The sequence below is a fragment of the Eucyclogobius newberryi genome, unplaced genomic scaffold (genome assembly GCF_026437365.1).
Source record: "Eucyclogobius newberryi isolate DKJ021-1_F unplaced genomic scaffold, fEucNew1.0.hap1 SCAF_2, whole genome shotgun sequence".
Lineage (NCBI taxonomy): Eukaryota > Metazoa > Chordata > Actinopteri > Gobiiformes > Gobiidae > Eucyclogobius > Eucyclogobius newberryi.
In genome coordinates this window covers 19241109-19259549 of record NW_027315834.1, presented here as the reverse complement: position 1 = coordinate 19259549, position 18441 = coordinate 19241109, and the positions used below count along the sequence as shown (strand labels likewise).

General features: G+C 40.0%; 2 protein-coding genes across 2 annotated transcripts; one reads left to right on the top strand and one right to left on the bottom strand.

The window, feature by feature from the left end:
• Nucleotides 1–26: 26 nt before the first annotated feature.
• fpgs (folylpolyglutamate synthase) lies at nucleotides 27–5192 on the bottom strand. Its single transcript, XM_072454095.1, has 15 exons — nucleotides 4997–5192; nucleotides 4303–4431; nucleotides 4172–4225; nucleotides 4031–4095; nucleotides 3845–3959; nucleotides 3291–3368; nucleotides 3148–3209; nucleotides 2776–2878; nucleotides 2350–2427; nucleotides 2130–2277; nucleotides 1975–2058; nucleotides 1279–1429; nucleotides 1121–1196; nucleotides 966–1032; nucleotides 27–860 (listed from the first exon to the last, which is right to left on the bottom strand). Exons 1-15 carry the CDS (start codon nucleotides 5141–5143, stop codon nucleotides 481–483), a joined length of 1737 nt encoding a protein of 578 aa, XP_072310196.1. The 5' UTR covers nucleotides 5144–5192; the 3' UTR covers nucleotides 27–480.
• A 159-nt stretch (nucleotides 5193–5351) lies between these two features.
• cdk9 (cyclin-dependent kinase 9 (CDC2-related kinase)) lies at nucleotides 5352–11516 on the top strand. Its single transcript, XM_072454093.1, has 8 exons — nucleotides 5352–5474; nucleotides 5589–5702; nucleotides 5927–6008; nucleotides 6138–6228; nucleotides 6349–6515; nucleotides 6592–6763; nucleotides 10787–10935; nucleotides 11041–11516. The coding sequence occupies exons 1-8, from the start codon at nucleotides 5434–5436 to the stop codon at nucleotides 11404–11406; spliced, it is 1182 nt and encodes a 393-aa protein (XP_072310194.1). The 5' UTR covers nucleotides 5352–5433; the 3' UTR covers nucleotides 11407–11516.
• Nucleotides 11517–18441: the final 6925 nt, after the last annotated feature.

Below are 18441 nucleotides of genomic sequence, written 5' to 3'. Positions count from 1 at the left end.
AAATGTTATTGTGAAAACAGGTAACTTAAGGCAATTTTCTTTAAAAGTTTACAGTGTACCAATGTTTAAAATCATACATCCTCTGACAACAGCGAACACATAAATTAATGTATATGACGGTCAGTCTGGTTTAAATTACTCCAAAATAAGAAAAGAGAATAAACATAATGGTCTAGTGTGCAGCACCAATGAGGGCATGGACAGGCCTCATGGCCTAATAGCCTAGTCCATGAAGAATGTGAATTACAAAAAGGCCATCTGTATTCAAATTAAAAAATAATCCTTGAGTCTCATGAGCTCACGCCATTCGTTGGAAATGATCTCAAAAGGTTCTTGTAAACTTTATGTTTCAAGTAAAACTAAATTATTTGTAGATAAGGCTCTGGGTGAAGCAGGATGGAGCTGCCTTGGATCAAGAGTCCTAATTTAAGTACAACAAAACTAATGTCTCTAAAAAAACATGAACCCAACCACAAGGCTTCATTTAGACATGGCAGCGTCAAGGTGTTTGAGAGCACCACCAACTAAATGTAGGCTTCCTGTGATGAGCACATGGATTCCAGTTGTTTCACAAAGAAGTGCAGCTTTGGCCTCAACACTGGGTTTCACTGGCAACTGTGTTCTGCCCGAGTCCACAAGTACCGAATCTTTGCCTTGAGCAATCCACTGAAGACTGCTGAGGATACAGGGAAAAACCAATGTCTCTGCCTTTTTCTCAGGGACCATGCAAATGGCATCTCCGATCAGCATCTGTGGGCCAACAAGGTCTTGGGAGCGGCTATTGTGCAGACGCCAACTGCTTTGGTTATCCAAGCAACGAGTCAGCATGTTCTCAACAGAGACATTGAAGTTCTGCTGATCTGAATGAGTCAATGGAGACAAATTTAAAAAACTACATCAATCAAACATTGCAATTAACCCATCAAAAAGTACAGTTTGATTGCTCAAAAGGAAATTGGTCTCACCGGCATTGCATGATGCTATGGTTTCTGTGATGTTAGGGCAAAACACAGCAAAGTCAAACTCACATGGCTACAAGAAACAAAAAAACATTTAACCCTAACCCCAAAACATTTAAGGCATCAAGCATTTAATTGCAAAAATATATATCTCAACTTACCACCAGCAGTTTTAACATGGCTGCAGAGTCCCTCTCTCCAGTGGAGTTGAACAACAACACTCTAGCCACAGGGCCACTACAAAGCAACAAGCAATTAAAGCATATAAGTAAGTTATTGTAGTAAAAAAAGGCTATCTAAATTTTGACTTGGATTGTACCTTGCAGTTCGTTCGTGCTGGGCTGCAGTTTCTTTGAACCACTGAACACAAGAAAGCATACTGCGCATGGTGTGAGCTCCATCCAAAAAATATGTGATCTGACCATGTTTAAGAGTCTGATTTCTTCCTGGCCACTCTGTTTCAGCCAGCCCTAAATCAGTTAAACGGTTAAGTGTTTAAGAACAATGCTCCCCTCTAGTGTTCAAGCAGAATTCTCACCTACAATGTCACCTCTAGACTTATGATTTTGAAAGTTGACCAAAACATGTGTACCAAAAAGATTTGCATGCAAAATTCCAGCTACTGCACTGAGGAATAGAATCATAGAGGGCTAAAAAATAGCAGATGATATCGAAATTGTTTTGCAGAGCAGTAAAAAAAATAATAAATAAATGTGAGCGCTGAAATCAGAAGGAGCCTGGTGAAGATGAAACAACCATAAAATCCCAGGAGCACCTTTTGACAACCATTGGATTATATTAAAAGGGCCATTATGTAGTTTTCTAGTGATTGGTCTGAAACATTGTTTTGCCTGTACTGTTTTTGCAATTAAAAAAACTATTTGGTTAACTGAAAGACACAACTTTATGTGTGGAACCTTCCAGGCAAAGCAGTAACATTTTGAGAGAAAGAATGTCGAGACTGGACTTGAGACACACACACACACACAATTTTAACAAGCATGAAAGATCACACCTTTCATCATGATTGGGCTAACTTTAAAGGTACTGGCTTGACATCCAGTAGAGTTTTCTTCATCATTTTGGAACAATCTTTTGCCTGTTGGACAATAAATTGATTAACCCAAGTGGATCTAATACGATCGTATATGACATTTAAGCATTTCTTACCTGGAAGACACCTTCTTTGCATCCACGTATGACTAAGCTGGAGGGCAAGCGAGGCATTTGGCTGCTGGTGTTGTCCGGCAAGGCCCAGCATTAAAGGACCAGAATCTGTGCCATAATCCACCAGACTTGGACATACTTGCAGTGAACACTGGGAAAGTAAGCACATGGTTACATTTCCTCCATTAGGAAATTATTAAGGATAACAGGTCCTTGAACTCACACCAATCTCCTTTGCTCTGTCTTTTAGCACCACCAAAGCCTCTTCAGGTTGTTTAACTGTGAAAGCTGGAACTCCTGTCTATAAACACAACAGCATTTAAATTACTATGGCAGATTTATTTCCTCTCTTCATACAATTTTCTAATAGGGCTGAAACAATTAATGAAATAATTGTTATCTAGAAGAGGTTGCATGAAAGAGCAGTAATTACAATGACATGGGTACATGTAAAGGTATTTTTTTAAATGACAAATCAATTTTGTCAATCAATACATTTTATGAAGCTAAATCACTTTAGCTTCAGACTTAAAAATAATATTTTTTTTTACATAAAATAATAGTCAGTTTAAATCAATAGTTGCAGCCCTACTTTCTAATCACAATAGCCATTTTGCAATCAAACCAAAATAAATTACCGAACACATACCTTAAAGATCCCGCCTTTTTGCCAGGAAATCTTTTCAATAGTGTCTCCCAAAATCTGAGTGTGGTCTATTCCAAGAGAAGAGATTCCACAGACCCATGGTCGCCTGATGATAGAAACAAATAAATACTATTGGGTAATTAGTGAGAACAGTGACTGCTGTGTGCATGAAAAAAAATATCATATAATTGATATTTTATAAGTGTGCTTTGACACAAATATGCAGTCTCGTGCAGAAGTAATGCAAACAGAATATTGAATTCAACCTCAAATTGACCTTTGGACCTAGTCCAAAAGGCACAGCCATGTTGGACATAGCTTTGGATAAGTGATGATTATGCATCAATAGATGACAAACCACAGAGTATCGCTAACCTAATAATGTTAGTACAATCATACGCCCCCCCAATTCCAACTTCAATGATGGCCAAATCCACCTGATGATTGAAAAAGTGAACCAAAATCAGTAACAACTTTTTTAAAAACATTTCAAACAGCCTGCTCAACATAGCACTTACCTTTTCCTGGAGAAACACATGAAAAGCCAAAATGGTCAGAAAACGAAAGTATGCCGGCATTGTTCCTCCATTCACCTCCTAAAATAAAAATAAAACAAAAAATTGGATGCTTGGTTTATGAGTATAATTTTCATTCAACTTAGTCAGTCAGGTAAAATGTTTACCGTACATTTCACAACTGATTTTGCTATATTAAAGTAGTACAAAACAAACAAACTAAAAAAGGATTGTGGCATTTACATGCCAAAGTCCATTATGCCTAATATGAGAAATGTGACCAAACATGCGGTCAGATGACAGTGACGTGCTGCTGACACCGTGGTTCTCATTTATCCACTGACTGACGAATTAAGATCCCTGACCTTTTTATCCTTGAGAATATACTGTGTGCACTTAAATCATCACTGAAATCAAATTAAATAAAATAGAAAATTATGTGCTGATGGACTTATGTCAAAGACTTGTTGTTAATCATATTTTTGGTTATTTAAAATAGTCCATCTTTAATAAGGGAATTCCATGTTTGACATTGACCAAATTGTTGTCTGACAAACCTTAGTTTCATATAGCCGGCCATACACCTGCCAAAAGTATTTAGCAAAGAGTTCTTTTCCAATTGGTTGTCCGTTTATACGTATCCTCTCCCTGACCTGGACCAAGTGAGGAGAGCTGAAAACAATAAAACATGTAAACAATACATAAATAAACATTATTACAAGTATTATAAAAAAATATTTTACCTGTAAAATCCAGTACGGAAACCATAACTTCTCAGAATGCGCTCGGTGAAGGCACACGTTGATCCCTGAACAACATTACATAAGTGCTTACTTGGTGCAATACCAATGGATTATCTTTATTAAAGCATAAATAAAACACACCTTGCCCTTCGTGCCCGTCACATGAATGATATTGAGATGGTCTAGTTTATCCACCTGAATAAAAAATATGCAAGAGATTAAATCAATTGATTGATTAAACACTTCCATGAATACTCAAGGTCCTGACTCACCGTGAGACCAGACCGTTCAAGGAAACCAACCATGGCCTGGAGCTGCAGCTGTGGGTGACTGCGCTCTTGTCGTACCTGTTCCAGAGAACTGGCATTGGTCTGCAGCGTGTTCAGAGTGCAAACAGCATCCTACACCAAAAAGCATGAGCAAAAAAGTTATTAAATTACATTTGTCAAGAAATGTAAGCTACAGTTGAGAGATTTTGTTTTTATTGTTATGGAACCTACCTGGATGACTGGGGGATTACACAGACACAAAACTTTAATTCAGGCTTCATAAATTTGAAATGGTGACGAGAATGACATCTTTACATTGAAACTTAACAATAGCAACAAGCTTTTCAAAATAAAAGTCATTAGGTCTTGTAAAATTAGAGTGCCATCTATAGATACTATAATGAAAAGTTGTGTTATAGAACCACAAGCTGGTTGTACTTTGAGACCCTATGACAAACTCCACAGCCCCATCTGTCAACAGCACAACGTTTATCTGAAGCTTGTCAACAGGAGTCACACTTTGAGGCTCATAAACGTACCTCATATTCTACACCAGCTCGCAGTCTGTGTAAATCTAACTAACTGTTCAGTCCGCCATATTTATCCAATCTGAGGTATCCAGTCTGCGATCATAAACTTGTCAGCCTAGCGCTTCAGCTAATTTGCAGCTAACAGCTGATGTAAAGGCTCTGGTCACCTGATACTCCATCCTCGTTGTGTGCGGTGCTGCTTTAGTGCTGGAGGACCTGAAAGAAACACCCGCCAAATCGTACGATCTGTCCGTGTTTCGGAACCGCACCGCGAACACGCTGCCCCGCCGCCACACGCGCCACATGCACGCCATCACAGGCACCGTGGACACCGGAAACACTCCAAATATGGGCGTGTCAGCGTGACGACAGCACACGCCCCCTTAATAAAAATGTTTATACAAAGCAGAGAATTAACCACGCAACAAGGTCATAATAATAATACATACAATCATTATTTTAATGTAGTCCCTAATGGAGCCCAGTGGTTTAATACCTGAAATGAAAAATATCAACTTTGTGTTATTATTTTTGCAATAGTTCCTTCAAACCGCTGGGGGCGGTATTTTGTCGGCTGTTGCTGGTCGGTCACGAGATTGGTAAGATGCAGCGAGACAAAACAAGTAACGCCGGTGCGGCTGAAAAGTAAGTAAATACATCTTTATTGTGTTTATTTGGCTCTCTATGGCAATACTGAATATTACTCTCTCGTATAGTATAATTGTTATGCCGTCGATGATGCCTTAAATGTCTTTCTAGGCCGGACCGGGAGGCAGCCATCATGTCCAAATACTACGACGGCGTTGAGTTTCCTTTTTGCGATGAATTTTCAAAGTATGAGAAAATGGCCAAGATTGGCCAAGGAACCTTTGGGTAAGGGTATATTTGTATACATGTTTGGGCTGTAATTGTGATGTGGCATGAAATGTAAAAATCTGGCTAACGTTAGCTCCAGGCTAACGGCTAGCTAAGCTAGCTTCAGTATGTTTTGTAATCTGCATGAGCTTCTATTCCTCTTTGATCTTCTTTGAGGACCTGTACAGATTTCTTTCAATGTCGTGAGCACATAAAGATCTCACTTACTATTTTCTAAACAGGGAGGTGTTCAAAGCAAAACACAGACAAACTGGGAAGAAGGTGGCATTAAAGAAAGTTCTCATGGAGAATGAAAAAGAAGGGGTAAGACACGAGTTGTATTTAAAACCTTAATATTTTGAGATCATGTTTTTCCCAAACAAACTATAAAGTTATGCAAGTATGTAAATGTAATTTCTATATTGGTCTGATTCATTATTTTTTGGGTTTTAGTTTCCTATTACAGCTCTGAGGGAAATAAAGATTCTACAGCTGCTTAAACATGAAAATGTTGTGAATCTAATTGAGATCTGCAGAACCAAAGGTGAGTATTTTTTCCGATTCACTTTATTGTTCAAACATTCAGTTACACTTCTCTATGAATATGTGTTATTAGGAGGTATAGGTTTTGTTGTTTCATGCTGTTTTTTATTTATTTTTTCAGCTACTCAGTTTAACAGATACAAAGGCAGTATCTACCTGGTGTTTGACTTCTGTGAGCACGATTTGGCTGGTTTGTTGAGCAACTCTAATGTAAAGTTCACTTTAGCTGAGATAAAAAAGGTTATGCAAATGCTTCTTAATGGACTGTACTACATCCACAGAAACAAGGTAATTATCTTTACTTTTTAACTTGAATTGTAAGTAAATAAAATGCATTGTATTTTAAATTATATTATTTTGTCAGATCCTCCACAGAGATATGAAAGCAGCCAACGTCCTCATCACTAGAGACGGTGTCCTCAAACTTGCAGATTTTGGTTTAGCACGAGCCTTCAGTTTAGCCAAAAACAATCAAGGGAATCGCTACACTAATCGAGTTGTCACATTGTGGTATAGACCGCCAGAACTGCTGCTAGGTATGTAACCAATCTTCCTTTTATCTAATATGGATGACCTTCAGTTACATGCAACACAAATCACCAGTGTGAAGCTGTACCACCGGCGGGCATGTATTAGGATATTTTTTAACACTAATATTCAGAGTTGTACACTTATTAACCTGCTGACTACTGCATTAAGGCTGAATCTGCTTGGCTGAAAGGGTGGCGTATTTATAGGACAATTGTGTTCTAACCTGGAGGGCACTGTGAACATGAAATTTCAATACTGTGTTATTCCATATGGTCAAACTATAATTTAAGTAAACTTTTAAATTTATAATATCTGCTTTATGGGATATCCATGTATTTGGACACTCATTGTATCGCAGGATTCAACTCTCAACACTGGTACCGGCTGCACTTTGAGGCTAGCATACTTGTGCTGTGCACTCTACCACCGGGCAGCACCCTAATCCCACTTTTCCATCTCCTTTGTATTTATTATACAATAGCGACAAACGTCAATCTAATGCTAGCTATAAGCTTAGTAAAAGCCCCACCACCCATCCCCCCTCGCCTCTCACCTGGTCCCAAACTCTCCTTGGCTACAAAAGCCCCACCACCCATCCAACCTCGCCTTTTACCTGGTATCTCCCATAGCTAGGATGCACTGGGTCTCAGCGTTGCCGGGACTTATTGTCACATTAAAAATCAAACCAACCCGGGGCCCTATATAAAAAGAGCCCCCCCTAGTGCTATTTCTGTAGTCACATCATCACACAGATGGAAAAACAAAATGCGAGTCAGGCCCAATCTGAGAAAAGTGATTCATATTCCCTGTGAAAAGATAAAGCCCAGTCCCACTGAAACTAGTCTGAAACTTGCTGTGCTAAATGTCAGATCCTTATGTAACAAATCTCTCTTAATTAATAATTTTATTTCTTCTTCTAATCTTGATTTTATGTTTTTAACTGAAACATGGCTTGACAAAAACACAGGAAATGTAGTTCTGATAGAATCTGCTCCACCCAACTTTAAGTTTGAATCTGAAACACGAGAAAACAAAAAAGGGGGTGGAGTCTGTGCTGTCTTTAGAGATGAAATAATTACCCGCAGGTTGTCTTTTGGGGTGTTTTCATCATTTGAGTATGTATCCTTTAAAATGGAGCTAAAACGGTCTCCATCCATTCTCTTCATTGTTTTATACAAGCCTCCCCAGCACTGCCAAAGTTTTATTGATGATTTTACTGAGATGCTTTCAGTCATATGCACAGACTTTGATGGTTTGGTCATTACAGGTGATTTCAGCGTGCATGTTGATAATATTTGTGACAGAAACGCTAAAGAGCTTGATGCTGTCCTTGAAACCTTCAGTCTTACTCAGCATGTGAGATGCCCCACCCACAGCAAAGGACACACTCTAGATCTCATAATTACAAAGGGGTAAATATTTCAAATGTTAATGTGATCGATGTTGCTCTGTCTGATCATTTCTGTGTCTTCTTTGACCTGTCTGTTTCTCCCCAACCTCCGGTTGGTCCTGCAGTTGTTCAGAGGAGACACATAAGTGATGGCACAGGTGCACTGTTTATGGAAATGATAAACTTTGAAAATGTCATGTTCTAATGTAAATGATTTGTTGAACTCTGTTACATCTAGTGTTTTGAATGTTCTGGACACCATCGCCCCTATAGAGGCTAAAATGGTTAAAAATAAGCAGAAGGCGCCGTGGAGAAATGATGATTCGGTCAGGGCACAGAAAAGGAACGGAAATGGCGCAAGTCAAAGCTCCAGGTTCAAAAAGAGATTTACAAAGAAAAGCTGAACATGTACAACCTAATCTTATGTAGAACTAGGGAAAGATATTTTTCTGAAATAATTGGAAGCTGCAGTAACAACTCGCGTGTCCTGTTTGCCACAGTAAACCGATTAACAAACCCTCCAGCTCAGCTGCCGTTAGAACTCATTTCCACATCCAAGTGTAATGAGTTTGCATTATTCTTTAATGACAAAGTTCAGGGCATTAAAAATGCTATAAATCCCACAATGCAAAAAATTACCCTAAAACCACCAAGACACTTAGAGCTAACTCACTTTGCACCAGTAACTGACAAAACTGTCCATGAGATCATCACCAGTCTGAGTTCATCTACATGCTGCCTTGATGTGTTACCCACCAGATTTCTAAAGTCTGTGCTGAACAGTTTGTTAGCACCATTCACTCACATAATTAACATGTCGCTTCAATCTGGAACATTCCCAATGTCTTTGAAAACTGCGGTCATAAAGCCTCTCCTAAAGAAGAGCAGTCTTGATGCCGCAGTACTGAGTCATTACCGGCCCATCTCTAATCTGCCATTTTTGGGCAAAGTCCTTGAAAAGGTTGTTTACCAACAGCTCACAGATTTCCTCTTAATAAACAACTCATTTGATGTTTTTCAGTCAGGTTTTAGACCTCATCACAGCACTGAGACTGCTCTTGTCAAGGTGACAAATGACATCCGCCTGAACACTGACACGGGCAAAGCCTCAGTCTTAATTCTGTTAGATCTGAGTGCTGCTTTTGACACTGTCGATCATGGGATCCTCTTACAGAGACTAGAGGACTGGGTGGGCATCACTGGCACTGCCCTAAACTGGTTAAGGTCCTATCTGGAAGACAGGAAGTACTTTGTTGAAATTGGTAGCTGTGTCTCAGACCACATGACCCTGACCTGTGGAGTGCCCCAAGGGTCAGTCCTGGGTCCCCTTCTGTTCAACCTCTACATGCTGCCGTTGGGTCAGTTGATACGCAGTGAAAATGTGTCCTATCACAATTATGCAGACGACACTCAGATCTATGTTTCACTATCGGCAGGTGACTATGGACCAGTAGATTCACTCTGTCACTGCATCCAACAGATCAGTTTGTGGATGCAAAACAACTTTCTCCAGCTGAACTCAGACAAGACTGAAATAATCGTTTTTGGCCCACAGAAACAAAGAGAAAGTGTTAGCGGTCACCTCCAGAGTCTCGCTCTAAAACCTACAAACCAAATTAGAAATCTGGGGGTAATAATGGACTCAGACTTGAACTTTAATAGCCACGTCAAATCAATAACATCAGCAGCTTTTTACCATCTAAAAAACATTGCCAAAATCAAAAATATAGTGTCAAAACCAGATTTAGAGAGACTTATCCATGCGTTTGTCTCCAGTAGATTAGACTACTGTAACGGCCTGCTCACTGGTCTCTCCAAACGAGTTGTAAAACAGCTGCAGTTCATCCAGAACGCTGCTGCTCGGGTCCTGACAAGAACCAGGAAGTATGATCACATTAGTCCTGTTCTCAGGTCTCTGCACTGGCTCCCTGTGGCTCAGAGAATAGACTTTAAAGCAGCTCTGCTTGTGTACAAGTCTCTCCATGGCCTAGCACCAAAGTACATCTTGGATATGTTAGTGCCATATGAACCATCTCGGACTCTGAGGACCTCAGGGACCGGCCTCTTGCTGGTGCCCAGAGTCAGGACAAAACATGGGGAATCTGCGTTTCAGTTTTATGCAGCTAAAATCTGGAACAGTCTTCCTGAAGATGTGAGACAGGCTTCTACTCTGACAATGTTCAAATCTAAGCTAAAAACAGTTTTGTTTAGCTGCGTATATGACTGAAAGGATTTTTTCTTTGCACTCTTCTCTTTTGTTTGTGATTTTATTAGTTTAGAAAATCAGTTGGATTGATAATTTTTAATTTAGTTAATTTTATTGTATTCTGTAATATCTTTGTGATTTGAATTCATTTTTCCTGCTGTGAAGCACTTTGAATTGCCTTGTGTATGAAATGTGCTCTACAAATAAACTTGCCTTGCCTTGCCTTGCCTATAAGTGCAAACTGCAAGGTGGGTCGAAGTACCCCACTGCGTTAAACACAATGTACAGTACGTTCTGGTATCACCAGGACTTTTGTCAGAGTTGTGTGTAACTAGCACTGCACTGGTCCATGACCTGTCTGTCTGATTTCAAAATGGTTAAATGTCTAAAGTTGTATTTAGTCTACTCAATACAGTATATTTTTGCTTTCAGGTGAGCGTGACTATGGTCCCCCTATTGATCTGTGGGGGGCAGGTTGTATCATGGCTGAAATGTGGACAAGGAGCCCCATCATGCAGGGAAACACAGAACAACATCAGCTCACTCTCATCAGCCAACTATGTGGGTCCATCACAGCAGAGGTAAAAAGAGATTTTATTATGATCTAATTACTCTTTCTTGTGTCTTCTTTTGTCCAGATTCATATCTGGTGTACGAAGGTTACAATATTGTATTGTATTCTGTAGGTGTGGCCAGGTGTGGATAAGAAGTATGAGCTATATCAGAAAATGGAGCTTCCCAAAGGCCAAAAGAGGAAAGTAAAAGATCGTCTAAAAGCTTATGTTAAGGACCCATATGCTCTGGATCTCATTGACAAACTGCTGGTTTTGGATCCGGCACAGCGCACGGACAGCGATGATGCGCTCAACCATGACTTCTTCTGGTCTGACCCCATGCCTTCCGATCTCAAGAACATGCTGTCCACACACAACACTTCCATGTTTGAGTATTTGGCTCCCCCCAGGCGGAGAGGACACATGCCTCAGCAACAGCCCAACCAGAGCAGAAACCCCGCCACCACCAGCCAGACCGAGTTCGACAGAGTGTTTTAAGAATTTGGATTGATCTGAAGTATTTGAAAATTGCTGGGATGCGCCAATTGTTTTACGTTTTACTCATAGATGCAATGTCTTAGCTCCCAACATGATTATTTTAAAAACAATGCTGCAAAAGTCAGCCTGTTTTCAGGCTAAATTGCTTCAGTTGTTAACCTACTGACTTCAGTGTTTGAAACTTGAATGCAAACTGACCTCCAGACTGCTGTTTCAACATTTTGTGTATGTTTAGGTTCTCACAATTTTATTCAATTTTTGTATAAAAATAGACTATGTGATGTTACTATTGCCGGTTACTTTTTATAACTTTTTGCCCCAATAATGCTTTCTCAGTCAGTTTCACACTGAAATTAAAAACTGTTTTATGCAGATGAACTGCAATTATGATGAAACTTATGTGGCTTAATCCAAATGTTTGAACAGCATTTAAGCCTCATCATAAACAATGCAAGAACAAAGTTTGTCTTGTGCCAATTTCATAATTCTTCAGTGTTAGTTTTGATGATTTTATGTTCCATTTTATCATCAAAAACAATTTACATATTGTTTCGGCTATATTTATGTTCCTTGCAGATTTAGGCCTGTGAGTCTACTGCCAGTGTGTTGTCACACTTGCATGATGGATTGCTCTTCCTGTTTCTGGAATTCTCCTGTCACTTCCATTAAAGAGAACAGGTGTGAGTTTGTGCACTTTTGTAAACGCGAGGACAACATCTAACATAAATTAGACAGATGGTTGTTGACTTCAGTTGTCAAAACTGTGATGATTGTAAATGTGTAGGCTGTGCCAGGTTTGACCAATGCTGTGATCTAGCTCAGTGGTTCACAACCCGATTTCTGGAGGTCCCCAGATGTAATGTAATCCCAAAATGTATGCAATAGCCTTTACACTTTCCAAAATGTAGTGGTAAATGTAGGAATATATTTGTTGGCCCAGTAGATTCATGTATACAGGCTTTTGTCTTGAAAATAAAATCATAATCATTAGACATACAAGCTACTTTTATTTGAGTGTAGGCTTTTTTGGGGGGTGATTGTTTTAGGGGGTCGTTTTGGCTTTGTTGGGGGGGAACTGGGAAAATTGTCCGAATTCACTAAATTGTGTCTGATGCATATTTTGCGATTACGCTTATTAATTTTCTAACGTGTGTCCCATGATCATCTCCGATGATTCTGCATTGTTCACGTGGCCGCTCACGCTCTTCCTCCTCATCCCCCGCACCGCTCGCCATCGGCGGCTGGATGCGGCTGATGGCATCCAGCGCACGCAGGCATTACTGCTGAAAAGGTCCTGTCATTCACCGGAGGTTACCATATGTGCGCCTGCACGAGCCCGATGCCAGCGGCAGCTCGCGCTGCCAGAAAACATTAGGGAAGCAGCAGGGTGTCACTAAGGCGCGAGGATGATTGATTAACCGTAAAAAGTGAACGTGACACTACTTCTCCACCTACTTTAGGACAGCACCATGGATCTATTATATTATCAGCACTCGCATCCCTTGCCCATCTACACTGCTTAGTTGGTGGAGCCCCCTGCAGATGCAATGGTGTAATTGCCTTAGCTGCCCAGGAGGAAGAGGATGAGCTTGGGTTGCTTTGAAATGAACCTGGTGAGGGGTCGCATTAAACCATTAGTGACCCGACAGACGCGCCTCACTCCTGGAGCTCGTGCACTTCTGAGCTGTGGGGAGTTAATAGCAGATCCCAGTGGACTGGCTTATCCAGGCATTGTGTATGTGCTATTTATGCACAGAGGTACGGTAAAATTGAACTTTATTTCGAGGTAAATGGCACCATCATTCTTAGTTTTATATTGTATTCATTAGTATTATTGTGTTTAGTATAGACAGTTTGGTATTGAACTCGCCTTCTTGAAATAATACCATATCCCTGATACTAATATATGCATCTGTTGGCTTTCTTATTTCTATCAGCAAGGACTATGCATGTTTTATTGTAGAGCAGTCCATTGTCTCGAGGATAGATTGAGGTCCAAAATCCTCCAAAACTGCCAATGTTATATTCACTACGATTATTTATTTTATTTATTTGTTTTTAATTCAAACCTAACCCCACATTAATTTACCTTTCTTGTATTACATTTACAATAGTACATGATGGCAAAACTAATAAAGGCTTGAAAGGAGTGGAAAGACCAAGTAAAATCTCCAACATCAGTTCATGAAATATTATGTAAATATAAGCTATAATTACCAACACTTTATGAACCCTTAAAAATGCTATGTCATCCAAATGTTCAAAATTCCAGAGGAGGAAAAAATAAGTAATATAATATTAATGATTAACTGACATTCAATCTAAATGCAAGTGCTGTTGCTGTCTTTATAACAATACAATGGATGTACAAATCAATGTAATCACAAAGAACCCACAATGTCCCCACAATGTATCAACAAATTACTCACAATGTACTAACAAAGTACCCTCAGTTTTGATATAGGGCTCCCTTTACAGCGTCCAGTTATTGATACCAAACAGATAAAATGACATTTTTCATAAAAGTTGTTCTAGTCCCATAGCAGCATGTATTAAATTACCATAGTCTAATGGTGTTACTGTTACATTTCCCCTGTGTGCTGGAGTCATGTGGCGTCTGGGGAGAGAGAGATAATGTTTTGTTTGGTATTAGCATGCACAAGGCACTTAAACTCCCACTGATCTGGATTGAAAAACATTTGGGATAAGGCTCATCAATCAAAGGGCACACATGCCAGCACTGTCACATCCTGGGGCGCTCTCCACATGTCTGTGTCTCACATCCCCGTGAGCATTTCTGAACAATATGCTGCACAGCACAATGACTGGAGTCATCTCAAATCAGATTATATAGAGACATAAGGTGGTCCTTATTTGCATTCAAAGCCCTGGACCTGATTTTGAACCACGAGTGAAAAACATGTTAGTTTGAACTGGCTGCTCCCACTTAGTCCCTTCTCTCATTCAAATGTTGCACCATGATAGCAAAACTAGTCTGAGATTGTAGGACCTGGTTATGTGCAAACCACTGACTTTTATGTTTCAAGTGGTGTTATGTACAACAGATTGCAGATAAAAGATAACAGATCCATGGTTAGCAAGGTATGCAATATCATAAGTTTGAAAGAAATCAAACTTATGATTTCTTTCAAAAAGCTTAGACCGATCTACGGAGGCCCTCTGGTGACAGAGGTGAGAAGAGATCATTTGTGACCTCAATTTACAATTGTATTGTTCCCACAATATAGTATTCAATTTATCCAAAACGCTCCCCCAAATAAAAAATAAAGTGTGCACATGGCACTATAAGACGTCCGCATTTGGCTGAACACATCTGCACACATGGCAGCGGAAAACATAGGCTCTTTATGCCAACATGTCATAGGTTGTAAAATGGAATAAAATTAACTTAAATAGCCTAATAATAGTTTAATGTGCTGTGTAGCAGCTCGCTGAGCTCATCGCCCGATGCACGCATTTAATTTCAATACAAGTACAGCACAGACATTATAGTCCTTCATCTTGAACAACAATATGAGGCTGAGATGTCACATAAAGGGGCCAGACGCACCTACAATAGCAAAACAAGGCAGGGCCAGCGTGAACTCAAACGTGCCTCTGACTGAAATGGAGATGGAAACTTTACTTCCAGAAATGGAGCTGCAGCTTCAAAGTGGACGGTCACTGTAGCGCTACATTAAACCTGATTTAGGGTGAAATGTTAATTGCACACAGTTATAAATAAGATGGTTCTTTTCTTTCACACTGACCCAGATCTTTTACCAGTTATATAACATTAATGACCCCAACTAAATTCTTCTATGTAACACATTATTGTAATATAAGCAAAGAATATGTCATGGGAGGAGACATACACCAGATGCTATTCCTTAACACATAGAGAACACAATTCAACTTAGAATGTGAAACAACACAGAAACATCAGACATTTGTATGGCATGCATGGGATAAAACGCGGGGACTGATCACGCAAGCTGTGGTAAGCAGCCTGCGTGATCCTCCTGCGTCTCACCCCCGCATCTCACCCTGTTTTTTCCCATGCTGGTTGGTTTTATTAGATATTCTGGAATAGGCGGGTCACATTTCTCATTGGTCAGCTTCACATCAAGGCACTTGGTATTTTTCCGTAGAGATCAAGCCTGCAAGGGGGGGTGCAACTCCCCCCCTGGGGCAACATTCTTTGGCCCATCTTTATGATACCTTCACAAACAAATGCAGTTTGTCACACACCCGTTCTTCTCTTAGACTAACGATGCAGATAAAATATCACTATTATGCAGATAAAATACATCACAGAAATATACTCATATATTCACATTTTATCACATTTCCCTCCTGTTTGTCAAAGCATTAGTCACTGTCTCATATGCCAAACACATTACTCTTTTCAGTTTTCAACATGTCTTTCATATTGGTGTTAAAATGACACCTTTACACACAAAAAGTAATGCACATTTTTCAACATTGAACACACTTCTTTTCTCTCGGCCCACAACATTTCTACAGCATTACTGTCCTAAATTTTGAGTCAGATTGGTCAATCTCTGTAATTTGACAAACAGACAATTTATCTTGTCTATAATTTGTGCGGTGTGATGGGAAATATAGAATTACAAGCGGAAAGCCCTTAAACCCGCTGCTCTCTGGTCAGTCAGTTCTCGTCAGGGACCTCTCTGGACACCCCAATAGAATCAAATACGTTGTATCAGGTGCTACTGGAACCAGATTGTCCACTAACCTCTCGACCTTGACCCTGCGGTATGGTTCTGGGTGATGCTGATCTTTGTTATGACCATGGCTGGCCACAAAAGGGATACATAGACACAACGTCCCACAAGTGTCCCCACACCACCATACGTCCTCGCTTGGTTTCTTAAGAGACCTTCTTCCGCTGCTCGCTTCGGTCACACCTTTGACACATATGAACTGGTACATTTCCCATCTCAATTCATAATCTCATTAACATTACATGTAGTTATGTTGTAGCAGATAAAAAAGCTCTCTTAGTTAGTGCAAACAATAGTGGCTGTGGTGTAATATGCCATTGTGTTTCTTCAGCTACTGTCATGTCAATTGTACATTGTACATTATTACACATCATGCATTTCATAACCTTTCATAACCTTTCAAGTTGATCACTTATTTTCTTCCCTTTATTTTAGGTCTGTGTATGTTTCATTTCCCGGTATACACAGTTGTGTATGTTGATCGATTGTCCCGATTGTCCCGATTGTATAATACAGGTGTTCAGCACCCATATTACCGTCATCGCTGTGATGATGATAACTGTTGATTCTTTTCACAGAGTATGGTACTCTGCGCACCGTAGCCTCTGGCTCTCGTTCATCGTAGCAGAGTATAGTACTTTGCGTACTGTAGAATCTGTTTGTTGTCTCTGCATACAAAAACGAAGAATACAAACGAAGTCCTGCGTCCTGCAGATGTTATGGATCTGCCGCTGTGTTGTCCAGACATTTCTCTCAATTTCCCATGAGAGCACCCATGTTCTCGTCCCTCCAATGGTCGGTGTGAGGACGACACGGTGTGGCTCCGTCCACTTGGCTCCGTCTCTGTAAACACCACATCTCCAACACGTTCTGCTGTGGTGATAAACAAAGTCTTTTCGACAGTATAATGTATTTCAAACAGTTTTCTTGTTTACAATTTTTTTTTTTTTTAGAAATTATTGATTCGGAATGTTTGTTTACACGTACATATCCCTCCTTTTTGAGATATGGCTTTGCCCATTTCTCAAACTACTACATTTAACCATCCATCCATCCATTTTCTACCGCTTGGTCCCTTTCGGGGTCGCGGGTGACTGGAGCCTATCCCAGTGACTTCGGGCCTTAGGCGGGGTACACCCTGGACAGTGGCCAACTTGTCGCAGGGCACTACTACATTTAACCAAAATTCAATAATCCAGATAGTTTACAACGTTCACTAATCCAGGATGTAATCAAGGAAGAGATGGAATTGCGTCTGTCACTCTACAATGTCACCTCTTGACCTTTCACAGTTCAGTGGTCACATCCCTGGCTGAGACCCCCCTTCCACGGCGCTGGGCTCCCACCCTGTGTGTCAATCAGTCTGTGTGTAATCTTACACTTCCCAAATCTGTAACTTGTAAATCTGTTTTACCACCATTTGTTTCAAACTCTAAATGTTTCAATCCACGTGTGCGCGCGTATGTATGTATGTATGTATGTATGTATGTATGTGTGTGTGTGGGTGTGTGTGGGTGTGTATGTATGTATTCAAATACATCAAACTATACTAATTATCCCAATAATTCCCCGTTGAGCTGGCCTTAAGGGTCAACTCACAACTTAGAATTCTTCACATAATTAACAATTTCACATCTCCTCTGTGGGTGTGGCCTGAATAAAGTCACACATCTAATGTAATATGTGCTAATCTTCTATATGTGCTTCAGGTGAGTTTCAAACTCAATCTCTCACATCTGCTCATGTGGTGCTTTACAAACATTGTGTATTAGTTTGTTCTAGCAAGTCTATATGTGTATTAAAAATCAAAATGATCCTAAACCTTCCCCTTGTACATAAGGCACATCATTTTATCAGTCTAACCATCTCTTGCCTCCGTCCTGAGTCCTATAATATTTAAGTCCTGTTATCACTGGTTTTCATAACTTCTATAACGTCTAAATTTAGATGATATTGTCTAATTTAAATCTATTCAATTCTTGATTGAATCTCCACAATCCTTCAGGTATTTACTTTAGAATGTCAAATTCTTTCCCTGTTAATTTTAACTTTTCCTATTACTCATCACGTCAACCCCCCCTGAGGTGTTGCCGTTGATACTCAAAGATAACAACATCTGCTCCATCCTGAGTCCTCCAGATTCTTTCCCAGTCAATAGCCCCTTATCTCTGACTATCTTTATGACCCATATCCTCCCATGTCCCCCCACTTCTGCATCAATTGCCCTAGTTAATGACCCATTCATGTCTTTCCTGGGAGGGCATTGGACGTCACTATTTAACTTATT